The 15,850-nt window shown below is 38.8% G+C and overlaps 9 protein-coding genes across 9 annotated transcripts; 6 read left to right on the top strand and 3 right to left on the bottom strand.

The window, feature by feature from the left end:
- Positions 1-497: 497 nt before the first annotated feature.
- Positions 498-2,801, top strand: TOP1 (DNA topoisomerase 1; the record flags this gene model as incomplete). Its single annotated transcript, XM_022819551.1, has 1 exon — positions 498-2,801. The coding sequence occupies one exon, from the start codon at positions 498-500 to the stop codon at positions 2,799-2,801; it is 2,304 nt and encodes a 767-aa protein (XP_022673797.1).
- A 618-nt stretch (positions 2,802-3,419) lies between these two features.
- Positions 3,420-3,884, top strand: MIX17 (Mix17p; the record flags this gene model as incomplete). The annotated part of the gene is made up of 1 exon (XM_022819540.1): positions 3,420-3,884. The coding sequence occupies one exon, from the start codon at positions 3,420-3,422 to the stop codon at positions 3,882-3,884; it is 465 nt and encodes a 154-aa protein (XP_022673796.1).
- An 822-nt stretch (positions 3,885-4,706) lies between these two features.
- AIM34 (Aim34p) lies at positions 4,707-5,480 on the top strand (the record flags this gene model as incomplete). Its single annotated transcript, XM_022819529.1, has 1 exon — positions 4,707-5,480. One exon carries the CDS (start codon positions 4,707-4,709, stop codon positions 5,478-5,480), a length of 774 nt encoding a protein of 257 aa, XP_022673795.1.
- Positions 5,481-5,713: 233 nt separating this feature from the next.
- On the bottom strand, positions 5,714-6,301 carry COQ10 (ubiquinone-binding protein COQ10; the record flags this gene model as incomplete). The annotated part of the gene is made up of 1 exon (XM_022819518.1): positions 5,714-6,301. The coding sequence occupies one exon, from the start codon at positions 6,299-6,301 to the stop codon at positions 5,714-5,716; it is 588 nt and encodes a 195-aa protein (XP_022673794.1).
- Positions 6,302-6,531: 230 nt separating this feature from the next.
- On the top strand, positions 6,532-7,434 carry MDM12 (ERMES complex subunit MDM12; the record flags this gene model as incomplete). The annotated part of the gene is made up of 1 exon (XM_022819507.1): positions 6,532-7,434. The coding sequence occupies one exon, from the start codon at positions 6,532-6,534 to the stop codon at positions 7,432-7,434; it is 903 nt and encodes a 300-aa protein (XP_022673793.1).
- A 273-nt stretch (positions 7,435-7,707) lies between these two features.
- Positions 7,708-9,252, top strand: MVP1 (Mvp1p; the record flags this gene model as incomplete). The annotated part of the gene is made up of 1 exon (XM_022819496.1): positions 7,708-9,252. The coding sequence occupies one exon, from the start codon at positions 7,708-7,710 to the stop codon at positions 9,250-9,252; it is 1,545 nt and encodes a 514-aa protein (XP_022673792.1).
- Positions 9,253-9,380: 128 nt separating this feature from the next.
- On the bottom strand, positions 9,381-10,478 carry RCL1 (rRNA-processing endoribonuclease; the record flags this gene model as incomplete). Its single annotated transcript, XM_022819485.1, has 1 exon — positions 9,381-10,478. The coding sequence occupies one exon, from the start codon at positions 10,476-10,478 to the stop codon at positions 9,381-9,383; it is 1,098 nt and encodes a 365-aa protein (XP_022673791.1).
- A 650-nt stretch (positions 10,479-11,128) lies between these two features.
- On the top strand, positions 11,129-12,211 carry TAF4 (Taf4p; the record flags this gene model as incomplete). The annotated part of the gene is made up of 1 exon (XM_022819474.1): positions 11,129-12,211. The coding sequence occupies one exon, from the start codon at positions 11,129-11,131 to the stop codon at positions 12,209-12,211; it is 1,083 nt and encodes a 360-aa protein (XP_022673790.1).
- Positions 12,212-12,710: 499 nt separating this feature from the next.
- PLB3 (lysophospholipase) lies at positions 12,711-14,669 on the bottom strand (the record flags this gene model as incomplete). The annotated part of the gene is made up of 1 exon (XM_022819462.1): positions 12,711-14,669. The coding sequence occupies one exon, from the start codon at positions 14,667-14,669 to the stop codon at positions 12,711-12,713; it is 1,959 nt and encodes a 652-aa protein (XP_022673789.1).
- Positions 14,670-15,850: the final 1,181 nt, after the last annotated feature.

Raw genomic sequence — 15,850 nt, 5'->3', positions numbered from 1 at the left:
GTTTCTTTTGACAGAAATTCGTTCCGATTCATTTCGTATTATTTTCAACAAAATGCTAGTAGGTTCTGAACATCGATGAAGCTTAAAGGTTTTGATTTTACCTCACAGTTAGTTGGCTTTTTTTTTAATGGTTTTTCTTTTGAATACAGAAAAAGATGAGGAGAACAAAGCTTCACTGATTACGGATTTGGCAGTGAATTGATGTTTTCAAAACAACATTTTAGAATTGACCCATTAGATTGGATAGCCTACTCACTTTTCGGTTTATAAGTGTCACTTTGTTACTGATAATATATTTATCAAGCGTGCATTTAGTATCGGATCACACAACTAAAAAGAGAGTTTTGGTAACTAAGCTAAAATATAATAGCAATTTCAATTTCACTTGCTAAAGCATTCCTGCGGTGCTTTTATTTGTTAAAAAGTATCAGTAATATTGGATCCCGTGTACATTTAGATCGCTAACTCGCCTACTCTTACTACCTCATCGAACGAAAATGAGCATCAAACTAAAGGATGATTCCTCTTCCGAGGATGAGGAAAGTACTTTGGTGACTGTCTCTAAACATAAAAAGAGTAGTAAAAAAATAACAAAGAGTGTTAAGAGAGAATCCTCTGATGAAGACGATGACATTCTACATGCTGCGAGGAAGAAGCAAAAAAGGTTGAAAAAAGATTTAAAAGATACCAAGACCAGGAACTCGCATGAAAACGGCAAGAGCTCTCATAAAACTAAAAAGAAGACATCAAAAACAATTAAGAAGGAAAGTGAAAATATCGACGATGAGGACAAAACCCTTGCGGACGTCGCATCGCAATCCCAACTCAGTTCTTCGACAAAGGCCTCATCTGTTGATATAAAGGAATCTTCGGAAGATTTCAAGTGGTGGGAAAACAATGATAAAGAAGATGATAGTATCAAATGGACAACTTTAAGGCATAATGGTGTCATATTTCCTCCCGAATATCAGCCACTACCATCTCATGTAAAACTATACTACGACGGAAAACCAGTGGATCTACCACCACAAGCTGAAGAAGTGGCTGGGTTTTTCGCAGCTATGTTGGAAACAGATCATGTAAAATTACCTATATTTCAAAAGAATTTCATGCATGATTTCCTAGAGGTTCTGAAGGAGAATGGCGGAACTCGAAACAACGTAGAGATCAAAGACTTTGAGAAATTAGACTTCACTAAGATAGCAGAATATTTCCAAGTCCAAAAAGAACAAAAGAAACAGTTGAGTCCTCAAGAGAAGAAACAATTGAAACTAGAAAAAGAGGAATTTGAAAAACCATATAAATTCTGTGAAATAGATGGAAGGATAGAGCAAGTAGGAAACTTTCGTATCGAACCTCCCGGTTTGTTCAGGGGTCGTGGTGCCCATCCTAAGAATGGTAAATTGAAAAGACGTGTATACCCAGAGGATGTTGTTCTTAATCTTGACAAAAATGCACCAATTCCAGAACCACCAAAAGGTCATAAGTGGGGTGAGATTAGGCACGATAACACAGTCCAATGGTTATCTATGTGGAGAGAGAATATAACAAATTCCTTCAAATATGTGAGATTTGCGGCAAACTCAACTTTAAAAGGAATAAGTGACTTTAAAAAGTTTGAAAAGGCAAGAATGCTAAAGGATCATATCGATAAAGTTCGTGCGGATTATAAAGCAAAGTTAAAGAGTCCAAAGACACTTGACAGACAAATGGCTGTAGCTACATATTTAATTGACGTCTTCGCATTAAGAGCAGGTGGTGAAAAATCAGAAGATGAAGCAGATACCGTTGGTTGTTGCTCTCTAAGATATGAACATGTTACTTTGAAACCACCAAACACCGTTATTTTTGATTTCTTGGGTAAGGATTCCATTAGATACTACCAGGAGGTGGAAGTTGACGCCCAAGTCTTCAAAAACCTAAAAATTTTTAAAAGGCCACCCAGTGGACCAGGCCACCAACTATTTGACAGGTTAGATCCATCTATTTTGAATAAGCACTTGCAAAATTATATGCCAGGTTTGACGGCCAAGGTATTCCGTACATACAATGCTTCAAAAACTATGCAAGATCAACTAGATCTCATCCCAAACGAGGGAACAGTAGCAGAAAAGATGTTAAGATATAATGCAGCAAACAGAACAGTTGCCATTTTATGTAACCATCAACGGACTGTGACCAAGGGGCACGCTACTTCCGTGCAGAAGGCCACAGAAAGAATTGAAGAGCTGGAATGGCAGAAGGTGAGATACAAAAGAGCTATTTTACAACTTGATAAATCAGAAAGGAAAAAAGACCCTAACTACTTCAAGGAAATCGACGATTTGTCAAAAGAAGAAGAGCTCACCATTCATAAAAGAATCATTGAAAGGGAACGTGAGAAATATAAGCGTAAATTCGAGCGTGAAAATGAAAAGCGCAAATTCGATAAAGAAGAAGCTCTTCCTGACTCACAATTGATGGAATGGCTAGCAAAAGTGGATGACCTGGAAAAACAATACCAAAGGGAATCGGATACTGGTATTATTGAGGTCAGAGAATCATTAAAGAATGTTGAAAAACTAAAACAACAAGTCGAAAGACTAGAAAAAAGGATCACAAATGCATCTCTACAGTTGAAGGATAAGGAAGATAATTCAACTGTTGCGTTGGGTACATCCAAGATTAACTATATCGATCCTAGATTATCTGTGGCCTTTTGTAAGAAATTCGATGTTCCTATCGAAAAAGTGTTCACAAAGACTTTGAGAGAAAAGTTCAGATGGGCCATCGAATCCGCAGATGAGAACTGGAGATTCTAAGTAGTATATTACTGCACTTTTTTCTCAGTTTAGAATATTTAAGATATAGAATTGCACACACGTTTTGGATTTTCTTTCATTGTACATATATTTAATATGAGAGTGTTATACAACTATTTGACATGTGCGTCAGAAAATAAAACTGCATGCAACTAATCTCTCCATTCAGACAATGTAGTTAGTCGATTGATGACCTTATCCAACGATCAAAGCCTATGGAAATATCATCTGCCTCCTCCCCTACCTTGCCCCCCTTGTCTCTCCTTAATATTAGAACACCAAAACTCAATATATGTCAGCAGCCTCTGAGAACCGTATACCTTCCTTCCCATTCCATCGCCGGTAATTCCGGGACTACGGAGTTCGATGGCCGGACTCCGCGCTTTCAGATTTCTATCACTTCGTATATAGCGATATTTCATCATATATATAAAAACAAAGCCGCATCGCAGTTTTCCCAAACGAATTTTAGGAATGGATCTAGGTTCTAAGTGGCAATTAACGTTTGACATATATAGGCACACCAAACACGCTCAAACACTTAATCGAATCTGAAAAGTATTCATTAAGCATAGGAAAGTAGTACTACAACCCAAAAGCACTAATAACATAGACAAAATGGCTCGTTCAAGAGGTTCCGCTAGACCAGTTTCCAGACCACAAACACGTTCTGCATCCACTGTTGCAGCTCCAGCACATGCTCCAGCACATGCTCCAGCCCCACAAGCTAATGCTTACTCACATCCACAAGCTGCTGCTCAACCAAAACAACCAGGTATGTTCGCCCAAATGGCTTCTACTGCTGCCGGTGTTGCTGTCGGTTCCGCTGTCGGTCACACTATCGGTGCTGGTCTCACTGGTTTGTTCTCTGGCTCTTCTTCTGCTCCTGCTGAACAACAACAACAACAGCAAGTTGCTGCTCCTGCTCAAGCAGATGCGTTCCAAAACCAACAAGCCACCCACTGTGACGTGGACGCTAGAAACTTCACTCGTTGTTTAGAAGACAATGGTGGTAACATGCAAATCTGTGACTACTACTTGCAACAATTGAAGGCATGTCAAGAAGCTGCTCGTCAATACTAAGAACAGTAACTTTCTGATGGATACTTTAACCTACAATAACAGAGGGCAATAAATATTTCGAAGATGACAAATTAAAGACAATATGAACTTTATGGAAGGTATCATTGGGTAGCTTCTTATTTATGGATGATATTCCTCCCCCCAGTAGCAAGCAATTTTCCTACGCCCTATTCCCATCGTGTAAATAATATACAAAATATTTTCGGTTTATACACATATGATATAAAATTTAGTAACCAAGCAAATAAGCACTACTAAGTCAAAATCTCCTTTCGTGCTTTTAACAAGCTGGGGCAGTTACTTCTTAACGCCCATGTAAAACAGATGTGATCACGTGACACTAGGCTTTGGAGTCCAGTATCGGCGCACCGGAACATATAGCAAGATGGATGATTATCCTTCTACCCCATAAACAACGTCTGTACAGGACATTCTTGAGCTACTCCAAAAACCCCAAACCGTTACCAAATATTCGGCTTTTTGCTTTGGTCTCGTCTTGTCTTTTTCCCAAAACCAATAAAACGTAAATAAAAAACTGTAAACATATATACATTCCTTTCGCTAGAGTTTCCGAAGATCATGATCACTTGATTCGTAAATAAAGAGAGAATAGTAAGTAAGGACAACAGAATTTCTTTCTAAACCCATTAATTTAACTCGCTAGCCATTTTGCTAATTATTGCACTGAGTTGATTTCCAGCTGGGAAAAAAGGTACACTTGTGAATCTCGCTGTTTATAATATAACAATACAATCAAATCGGTGTGGAGAGCAATTAATCATACGATCTCTCTTTACTGTCCAATAACCTAAAGAACTAGTCATGTCGTTAAGAAAAGTCAGATCATTACCTTCATTAAGAGTATTGTGTGAAGCTTCGAATCCTTTGATCAAGCCAGTAGCTCCGGCATTACCATACCAAATTAGACAAGTGCATAACACAAAAAAGAATGAACATAGTCCTTTGCTCACAAACGATTCCCACAGTGCATTTACAAGAATGAGTTTGAAAACTCTAAAGAATGAGTGTCGGTCGCGTGGTTTAAAAGTAAGTGGGAGGAAGTCTGAGTTGGTGGACCGTATTCTGCTATTTGAAGGAAGAGGTTCGAAGAAGATTCATACCTCTTCTGTGAGTAGAGCTAAGAATGATTCTTCTCATATCGACGCAATGAAAATCCCTGATGTGGCCAAATTGGAGGCAGAGGCAAACAGCAAGAATCGCGACTACATTGTGAAGATTCCGACCTTAGTGAACAATGCTTCTGCCGAGCCAAAAACCAAGATTGAGAAAGAATACGAACAAAAATTGAAATCTGCTGACAAGAAACCACTGGTGGAAAATGTCGGTACTGTAACGACACCAGATACTGACCATGTTATCCAGACACCATCATTTGGTGATAAAGTTCAAGTTGTTAACCCCGAGGAAGAGGCCTTGGAAAATGATTCGCAAAAATTAGACAACAAACAACAGCAGCAACAATCGTACGACGAAGAGCTTACATCTAGAGATAAATGGTTTTTATGGGGTTTTGCGGGAGCTGTTACAGCATGGTGGTCGCTTAAGAGCAAACCCAAAGATAAGTCCAAGAAATGAATTGTATGGAATACAGTCATTTTTATTTATTATTTTCTTTGGGATAATCAATTCTTTGCAAATTTCAATTCTTTTACTAGTAAATCAAAACTTAATGGCCTTTAGCTTATATGGCAACCTTTTTTCATTACTCGATTCAGATAACTAGGACGTTACTCTTTTAAAATTCCGACTTTTTTACATAATTCAATTACTTTACTCTTACTTTTACTTTATTTAAACACTAGATTACTTTATTTCGTATTTTTAATGCTCATGGAGTTGTCTCTTTTCAATTGATATACTCTTCTATCAAATGCCTTCAGTATCAACTCAGTGACACTTTTTGCGAACAATGATGCTACACTGGAATATAGTTTTGACTTGAACTGATACCTTAAAAGTAATTCCACTTCAGTATAATCGGTACGACCAGGATGAGCCTTGATAGTCCATTTGGAATTCAAAACGTGGAATAAGTTATGGCTCAGCGACTCTGCAGAAACAGTCTTCACTAAAGTTGATATGTCTTTACACTCTACTTTGCAAATGAACTTTTCATCGTACTGCCTAAATCCCACCCGCAGACCGGCCTCAATTGGACGCTTCATTTCATCACGGGCATTAACAAAGGACTCTACACAATATGGAATGAACTCGTGGTACTTAGAAACCTCAGATACTACCTCATATACCTCTTGTGGAGTGCCTCTTATCTTCCTGCGTAATATGTAGTGCTGCTCGTCGTTAGCCGATGCCGTTGATGAAATGTTAAAGAATGATCTGCGGAGTAGGCTTCTCGTGCCTAATCTTGACGGTATGGCATAACTAGACACTAGCATCTTACTTAACCCACACAAACTATAACACAATTTAATTGAGCCTGTGTGGCCTGCAGACCATTCATTGCATATTATATTTCTTGTTCGTTTATTGGTATTTGGCTTCTAAAGATTCTTTAACATCAAATCAATGAAAAACTCGTAAAATATATTTGTTACAACAAGCTTAACATGGTAGGGATGTCAATAGGTTAAAAGAAACGGCCTGCTTGGCTATCTAAATAGCTTAAATGTCGGTGGATATAAACTGGGACAGTATACGTGAAGATGAAGGAGTTAACGAGGGAGTTAAAGACTTCTTAAACTCCAGATTACAAGAGTTCGCATTACCTAGTTATGTCAGTAATCTTAAGGTTACTAATTTTGAATTAGGTTCCATACCACCAAATGTTACCTTAAAACAGATGGATGATCCACTCGATGAATTCTATAATTATCTTCTTCAAATGGGAGACATTTCGGAGGAAACTTCCAAAGACAGAAATACTGATATCCAACTATTAGTAGAACTCGATTATAAAGGCGATATGAGTATAGAATTGTCAGCAGATTTAGTACTGAATTACCCAAGTCCACAATTTATGACGCTTCCAGTAAAGCTACGAATTAGTGATATTGGAATGCACTGTCTATGTTTGTTGGCGTATATGAAGAAACAACTTTTCATAAGCTTTTTATGCGATGTCAGCGATCCATTATTAGAAATGAATAAACTCCAGGTAGACCCTAGCGGCCCCAACTTTATGGGGAAACGAGCCCTTGAAAGAATATCACTAATTAGAAACATCAAGATACACACGGAATTGGGGGAACAAGACCAAGCACAGGGATCAGTTTTACGGAGTGTAGGGAAATTGGAAGAATTCTTAGTGGACTTATTCAGAAACTTAATTAGAAGAGAGGCGGCATGGCCTAGCTGGATCGATTTAGACTTCACTCCTAGTGATGAAGAAGCAGATGAACAGGAGGAACAGAAGGAAATGCAAGATGAAGATGGAAAAACGGATTCTCCACAAGATGATATTGGCATTCCTCAATCTTCAGTTCCCATTTCACCAAAAACAAGTTCAGCAGACTCGGCATTTTCAACATCTCTACCCAGCTCCAGAGATAGCAATTCGAGGTCACAATAACCACGTCATATTGATATAGATATATATATTCTCCTTAATGACCTAATGACCATCCATAAGTGGCTTTGGGTTTGTAATTTTGTGTCTTCTATTTAAATCTTACGTTTTAATCAGAATAGATCAACTAAGAAGCGTGGCTATATATTTATTTACTTTCATAGAAAAAGGGAACTAAACAAAGAACTTTTAAGTTAACAAAATACACCCCATGATACTCCGCAGTACTCAGAACGGAAAGGCAAGTTAAGTTAAGCATCGCAATCTGGGACCTCAATGGACTTTGAGACGGATCCTTGGAGGGTTGACTCTCCAGAGGTCAATGTCAGTGAGACAGTTTGGCAACCTATAAATAATTCTAGCAATGGCAACATGAAACCATTTAGTAGCAGCTCTCTACAAGAAGAGGCAAATAAACGTTTGAACGATGATTACACGGGCACTGGTCTGTTTAACAATAATCTTAATGTTTCAAATGACAAGCCAGCAATAGGATCGGAGTTGTATGCTGGAGATAGCGTGTGGGAAAATACTGGTTTTAAGGCAGTAAATCAGGATCCAGATGTACAAGGATTAACCCATTTCCAGGCAACTGATACGCCTCAGTATGCGGCTAATGACGAATATAGATCATGGGTGGAATCTATCAGGAAAACCTACTCGCCTCTTTCAGATGACATTGTTGTTGTGGAAGAGATTCCCGAAAGGGAGGGATTGGTGTTTAAACATACTAATTACTCTATCAAGCATCTAATTCCCTTGCCTGGTACTGATCCTTCCGAAGATAGAACAGTTGTAAGAAGATATTCAGATTTCGACTGGTTGCAAGATGTACTATTGAGAAAGTACCCCTTCAGAATGATCCCCGAGTTACCACCTAAGAAGATTGGCTCTCAGAATGCCGATCCACTATTCTTGGCTAAAAGAAGAAAGGGCTTGAGTAGGTTCATAAATTTAGTGATGAAGCATCCAATTTTAAAAAAGGATGACTTGGTTCTCACGTTTTTAACGGTTCCCACCGATCTTTCTAGTTGGCGAAAACAAGCCCAGTACGACACTAGTGAAGAATTTATGGACAAACGTATCTCTGGTTACTTTATGAAGCTGTGGAGAAAAGAGTTTTCAGAACAGTGGAACAAGACAGACGAGAAAATAGACAGTGTTTTGGATACATGGGTCAAGGTTACTGTATTGGTTGAAAGATATGAGAAAAGAATGAAACAAGTTGGACATGAAAGAAGGTTGATGAGTAACATTTTAGGAAAGATTCCAGAAGCCACCCAAATATTATATCCTCAATCAAGTGATACAGTTTTACAAATAAATGAAGGTGTAGAATTACTTGCTGGACACTTAAATGCATGTGCAGATGTAATTGATCAAGAGAATAGAGAGGTGGAAGAAGGACTTTCCGTAAGATTCAAAGTGTTTATTGATGTCATAATAGCTTTAAAGGGCCTTTTTGAAAGATATAAAATGATGGCTGGGAACAACATCCCACAATTGCAAAGAAGGGTTGAGATTAACCAGGAGAAACTAACAACTTTAGAAGGTAATCCTAATGTAAAGGGTGCGGAGTATGATCGTGTTAAACAAAGTATTGCCAGAGATAAGAGGGGTATCATAGAACAAATGAATAGAAGTTGGTTGATTAGAGAGTGTATATTACAAGAATTTACCATATTTCAAGAAACCCAGTTTTTAATTACTGACTGTCTCCAAAGATGGATCGAGATAAACCTAAGGCACTCTAATCAAAATGTTGATAATTGGGAAAAAATATGTCAGAAACTTAGCGATATGCCTATCGAGAGGAGATAAAAGGATGTTATGCACCTATATTGAAATATAATACAGTCTATATATTGATTCATCCATATATATTTATATAATGAGGTCGCTAGATTAGATCTTTGTAGATTCATATCAATAAAATATGCAAAGGAAATTTAGGCAATTTTCTTACTTGTATTGGTGAACCCAATACCTTTGATGGTTGCGATCATGTCGTTAGTATTGTCATCATCCACCTGTTTTAGGAAAACTTCAGTGCCAAAGACATTCTTAATATCTCTTAGCAACCAGATTAGTCTTTCGTCGATCTGATCCTTTGTGATTCTTAGTCTTCCAATATCCTCTTTACCGATAACCATAAATATGATTGCTAGTGGTAATTGATTTCTTCCGACAACACCACTCTTGCTGATTTCTTCCAATAATTGGTATGCAACAGTTGCTCCTATATCTTCTGGTACATCTCCAGCGTCACCTATAGCTTCAGAAAAGATCCTCCAACCCTGTTTGTTTTCGGCTACGAGAGTCAACCCCCAACCAGGACTTTTACCTGAATTTTCACCTCTCCATACATCTGCCGTAATATTAACTTCACACCCAACAGATTTTAGAACCTTTTTGGCACCATCAATCATTCTGTTTACAAGGGAGGGACTCACTCTTGTGGAGTATGAGACACCTCTTATACTTGAAATCAGCGTTCTGTCCAATGCATGCATTGTAATTGGTTGTGCAATTAAAGAATCCACCACAAGATGGACCTCACCCCCACCTAATGGTGGTGAGCCTCTTTTCAAAGTATGTAATGCACATTCCCTCACACCAAACTTCTCCAGTACAGGCATAAGCCCCCATTTGATGCCATCGATACCAGCGTCGTTGTGAGAGGACGTTATTCCCCGGAACATAATCGAAAACTTCTTCTTCGAAAATGGTGCTAGATACAACATTGGTTCCACGAAGTATCCCACAGGTTTGCTATTTGGACACTGGTGTGTGTATGAGCCACCGGTAATTATTCCTGGCCTGTAAATCACAGTAGTACCCGTGTATGATATCTCAATGGAACTACCATTTGTTACGGCCTCCATTAACCTTAAAAATGACACTTCATAGTCCTTCAAACCAGGGTTCAAATCATCAGAACGTATCTTTTCGATCTTGATTGCTTTCCCAGAAAGTGTCGCCATCACTACTCGTAAGCGAAAGTTCCGCGAGCCTTCAAACGTTATATATCTTGATCCAGCAGACATTTCTTCCACTTAATATATTCAGGTTATCTCAAACTACACTATCTCAATTTCTTTCCCTCAACCAAACACTATAAACCAAGGGTATTCCTCCTAATATCCCTAATATTATAATAATCCTAATCCACCAAAGGTTCCCTCTCTAAACCTTTAACATGTGTTCCAATAGTCTATTGAAATAAGCTGAGATGAGATGAGATGAGATAGATGCCTATGCGATGAGCTTAGGCGAGCAACTGCTTTGACAAAAAATTTGCGAAAACGAAAAGAAAAGAACTGTTAGTGAGGTTACCCGGCTTTGGATTTTTTCTTCAAAAATATATCGACTAAAAGTTGTACATGGCATATCGCTAGCAGCATCTAGTTTGACAAAGTGTATTAGTGATTGGAGAGTAAAGATGAAGGAAAATTCTTCCTGCTAAATTCTGGGATAATAGTGCTAGAAACTGATAAACAATTGTTTTCAGCGACACAATCAGCTCTTGAATAGACTTCATCGTTGAGTAGAAAGTTTTTTTTCTTCAACAAAAGAGGGGACAGTCGAAAACGAAGAGTGTTTATACCAGTTAGAGACGGTCATTGTCTGTACATTTATTCAGTGTTGTGGATACTGCTAGCATATATATCAAGGGTTTGAATAATAGTGAGGAACTATGGCAAAATCACCCAAGAGGAAGAACTCTGAGTCGGATAATGGGGTATCAAATAAACGTTCCAAATCTTTTGAGTTTGGAAAAATAGAGAATGGGCTGGAACCCAGTGGCTCTGATTTTGGTGGCGACTTACCTACGCCATTTGATACGATGGTCACCGAACAGCCTTTGGCTCTTCCAAAAGCGTCGTCTCCTAGTATGAATTTGGGGTCACCACGTAACACACCATCCTCGACAACAACGGGTGCCAAGACGGAAAAGACAAGCACCACGACAAAAGAGCATGGGAAGAAGGGTGGTAACGACGGGACCGGTAAACCACAACAAAGTGATCCTGATAAGTTAAGTGACGCACTTCTATCGGCAGGTGTGGATATCAGAGAGGAAGAAGCATTGCTAAGTAGTACAGTAGCGAGGACAAAGGCAGCGGGGTCGGTGGCTAGTAATCAACTACCACCACATCCACCTTTCTTACATCCTAAAAATGTTGCAGATTTTATGAAAAGAGTTGCACTGGAACAAAACTTCAACCAAGACTTTAATAAAAACGCAGATATACTGGGGTTGATGTCTACGGCATGCGAGCTCTACATGAGAGATATTATCACAAATTCATTGATACTTTCAATACATAGACGGAAAGGTATCAAACTAAATACTGGAAGAAGAAGCGAGGTAAGTCGTTCTCTAAGGGATTTAGCATTACGTCAAAAGGCACATGAAGAGAGAAGAGTCCAAAGGAGAATTGCCCTTGGTTTAGAAAAACAAAAAGCAGACACCAGATTAGATAGTGAAGAAACTCAGCATAGAGCATCGAATGCAACGGCAAACTTAATGATAGCTGGTGGTAGCAAAAAAAAATACAGTTGGTTAACTGCAGGTTCCAAATCAAGTTCCACTGACTTGAAGAATCAAGGAAATGTATCTTCTGCAGTAGCAGCGAGAGGCGAGATGGGTATCAAATACAGGGAAGCAAGAGAAGAGCCAGGAATTGTAATGAGAGATCTTCTTTTGGCCCTCGAGAATAGACGAGTAGGTGTTAATAACGTAATAGCAAAGGGTTATGCAAGGATTAGAGATTGATGCATTTGGTATTCACATAATCATTATATAATTTTAGTATTAGTAATACCTTAAATTCTTCTACATTTTTATGCAGCTGGACATTAAATCGGTCTTAGATATTGTTTTGGCACTTCGATACGCTCCATATTATTTCCTCTTCTCAATTGTGAATTTTAGACTTGATATTTGACTTTTAGGTTCTAAACACTAAAAAAACTTCATCAAAGTCTACAAAGTGAAATTATCTTAGAAGAGTAAATTATCAAAAGTACTTTCTTGCACTTCTACACATGCGAGCACCATATTGACAATAAATTCATTTAACTGTACATTACACATACGAAATCTTACATGTAAAGAGAGTTATAAAAACTATCTAAATTAATTTATGTATACATATTTTTAGAATAAGGTTCAACATTATAAAGGCTATGCAATGGGTTGCTAAAGTTTTAAGGTTGCCTAATAAATCAATGTAAAAATCAACGGAGTAATCCAAATACAGTCATAATCTAGATTAAATAGTCATTAGCGCAGTAGCAATCCCACCAATCAGTAACGACAGCGCAGATTTTGGATCGTTGATTGGACCATCATTCTTTTTTGTCGAACTTGAAGTTGAAGTAGATTGGCTGGATGCAGCAGATGCAGACGCAGACGCACTTTGAGAAGAACTACCAGCAGTCGAGGACTTCTCTGGGGTAGTAGAGTTGACGGTACCATCCCAACAATATTGCTTGAAACAAGCGTTACATCCGTCAGGAAGCGTTTGGTTCGAAGATTCTTGCTTACGTCTCAAAATAGCACATGAGACACAGCCCATGAAATTACTGTCTTGGGTGAAGTTATTCCTGGTCACCGCTTCGAAACCATTTTTGATCATATGCAAACGTTCCGAGGTAGAGTAAGACATCTTGAAAGTGGAAGTATTACTGTTGTAAGATTCCCTTGTGTTTGGCATATACACAATTAAAGGTGGAATAAACTCAAGGTTTGTCAAGTTTTTAGCATCACAACCAAAGAAAGTTGGTCTTTTGTTTAATCCTAGGTTAACAAATGTATTATTGTCAGGAACGTAAGGGAATGCAATACCTTTACCTTGCATACCAAATTGACGTTCATAGGTTTGGGTCAAAGAGAACCCATTTGGCCAAAATTCTTCTGTGTCTGCACTGTTATCCAATGCGAAGATGACATCAACGTCACGTTCAGTCTGCAATAATGGGGACAATGGAATATTCTGTCCGTCTTCACCACCATCAACCAAATACAACGTGTCTCCTTCACTAATGGATTGTGAATAGTTTGCTGGAATATTTTTAACATCTCTGAAAGGATTTGGTGCCCAAATGGAAATATCATCAGAGTCTTCAGAGAGATCAGTCAAGAAATCTTGAATCATGTTAAACAAGAACTTTGGCAATTTTGTGGTGTTAAGTTGCAACAAGAATTGGTTGAACAAAGAAGATGAGGTACCCAATACAAAACCGGTATTGTCGTAACCTGCAACACATTGACCCTTCTCTTTTGGTCTACCATTGCTGACATTAGTACCAACATACTTGATATCTGTAAAAGAGTGCAAAGTGTAATCCCAGGAACCCATTTCGAATGGGTTGAACTCAAAGTTGGTGGCGTTCAAGTTAATAACGGATGTACCAGGATATCTACCAACGGCCAAAGAGATAGGGAAAGGCATTTCAGCATTCTTAAAGACATCAGAGTCCCTTAACGAATCGATAGTGTATCCGACACCACCATCTTTCAAAGATGGGAAGAAGCCGTAAGATAAGGCACGACCCCAGATATCGGTGATGGAAGTGTTATAGCCGGCATCCTTCTTGTCTTCAACAGCATCTGATATATCGTCCCAACGAGAAATTGATTCAAAAATGTTGAATCCACCAGGAGTGACAATCGAGTGACTGATATCCCAAATACTGTCATCTTGAGTCATATTGTTAACGATGGCTTGAACTGACGTCCAGTTGTTGTATGCCAAAGTACCGACAAGCCAGTTACCACCAGACAAACCAGCCAAGTACGTAGCACTTTGTAATAAACCACCTAGACCGTGTTCGTTAGCACCATCAGTTCTGTTATCCATTGCAGACAACATACCTGCACCACTCAACATGGCTCTGTAACCACCACCAGAGCATGCAACTGCAATCTTAGGTGCTTTGCTTTCATCTGATAACAGGTTATCAATTAGCGAAGTGTCACTAGTGAAGTTCTTAAAACCACGCTTCAAGAAGTCCTTCAAAGCTGGAAGGGTTACTTGGTTTCTCTTTTTCAGCCAGTCCGATTCATTATCAGAGACAGAGCTAGCATCTCTGACTAAATTAATATTGTCATCACAATCAACTTTGGAAGGCTTGTAACCATTGGATGGAGACCATGCTTGTGCGATAGAAAGCTTCAAGGCAAATAGCCATGCTATTATAAGCAGATTTGAAGATCTAATTGCTCGCATTACGAAAGATCAAATACGTAATTTGGAAAATTTGTGCTTGGTTCTCTGTAGCTTTATGAGCAAAGAACCTGAACCAATTTATTCCTAAGAGCTCTTTCAATTATGTGAGAATGCTTGGATATTGCGTGCCAAAACAAAGAGCACAAGATCTAAAGGTACGTGTTCGAACGACCCCTGGCCTAACCCAAAACTCAATCTCGAAACTCGGAAAGGCTATTTAGTCCTGTGCTTATATATAACATATCACGAGGAAACCCTTTCGAGAAGAAAAATGCATATTGAAGGTAAAATAGGCTGTGACGTTTAAGCCTTGCGGCAGAGAACCAATAATTTTTCAAACTTCTGTCCTCCGCGTATTCACAGACATAAAACAGCTTATGAGCAAGGCCGAGCGGATATAAGCCATTTTTCAGCATAGAAAGAAGCCTCCGTTGCCCTAGATATTGTACCGTCCGTGGGTGGATTGTAGGCAAACAGCTTTGAACCAACTGGGAATAAAGTGACAAGATGCATGATTCCCCCTACAAAACGTCGTGCCACTCACACACTTACTCGGGCAGAACCCGCAAAGCCCTAACAATCTCCAAGAGTTATTTATTTTTCCATGTTCCTAAGCCCCTTCGGTAAGAAAAAAAACAACGCATGAACAAAGTACACCCTTACAACGCAACTACAAGCCGGTTACTACGCCACAAATGGGTACGTACAACCGTAGTCTTGGCTGTGCCATCTTTTTGCGCTGTTGCGCTTTCGTTTCTCTCGCAAGAAATGCCATTCATAACATTACGTAATCACGAATATTGCTTTTCATCATTCTTGGTCACGTTAGTCATTTCAGAGATTACCCGGTCATCCAGCTTCAAAAACAGTGGCAGCAGCAGCGGCAAAAAAACCCGCCGAAGCTGTGGCCAAAGAAAGCAGCAAACATGCAGACTTAAAATGATGAAAAGTACCCCATCAAAGCAAAGTTTGCACTAACTTTACACGAGGTACATGAATAATGATTCCAATATCCGCATCTTTAGCGCACTTCCTCCATGCTCTTGTTTAGCAATTTATAATGTTTGTCCTTTTATAATCCCCTACAATTAGTGTTGGATAGTAGTGAGGAAACACGAAAGATCCGCCAAAAAACAAAAAATAAAATCAAAACAAAAAAAAAAAAATGCGAAAACATTTAT

This window comes from Kluyveromyces marxianus, chromosome 1 (assembly GCF_001417885.1).
Source record: "Kluyveromyces marxianus DMKU3-1042 DNA, complete genome, chromosome 1".
NCBI lineage: Eukaryota > Fungi > Ascomycota > Saccharomycetes > Saccharomycetales > Saccharomycetaceae > Kluyveromyces > Kluyveromyces marxianus.
The sequence above is the reverse complement of the archived record's forward strand: the minus strand, read 5'-3'. Positions and strand labels throughout refer to the sequence as shown.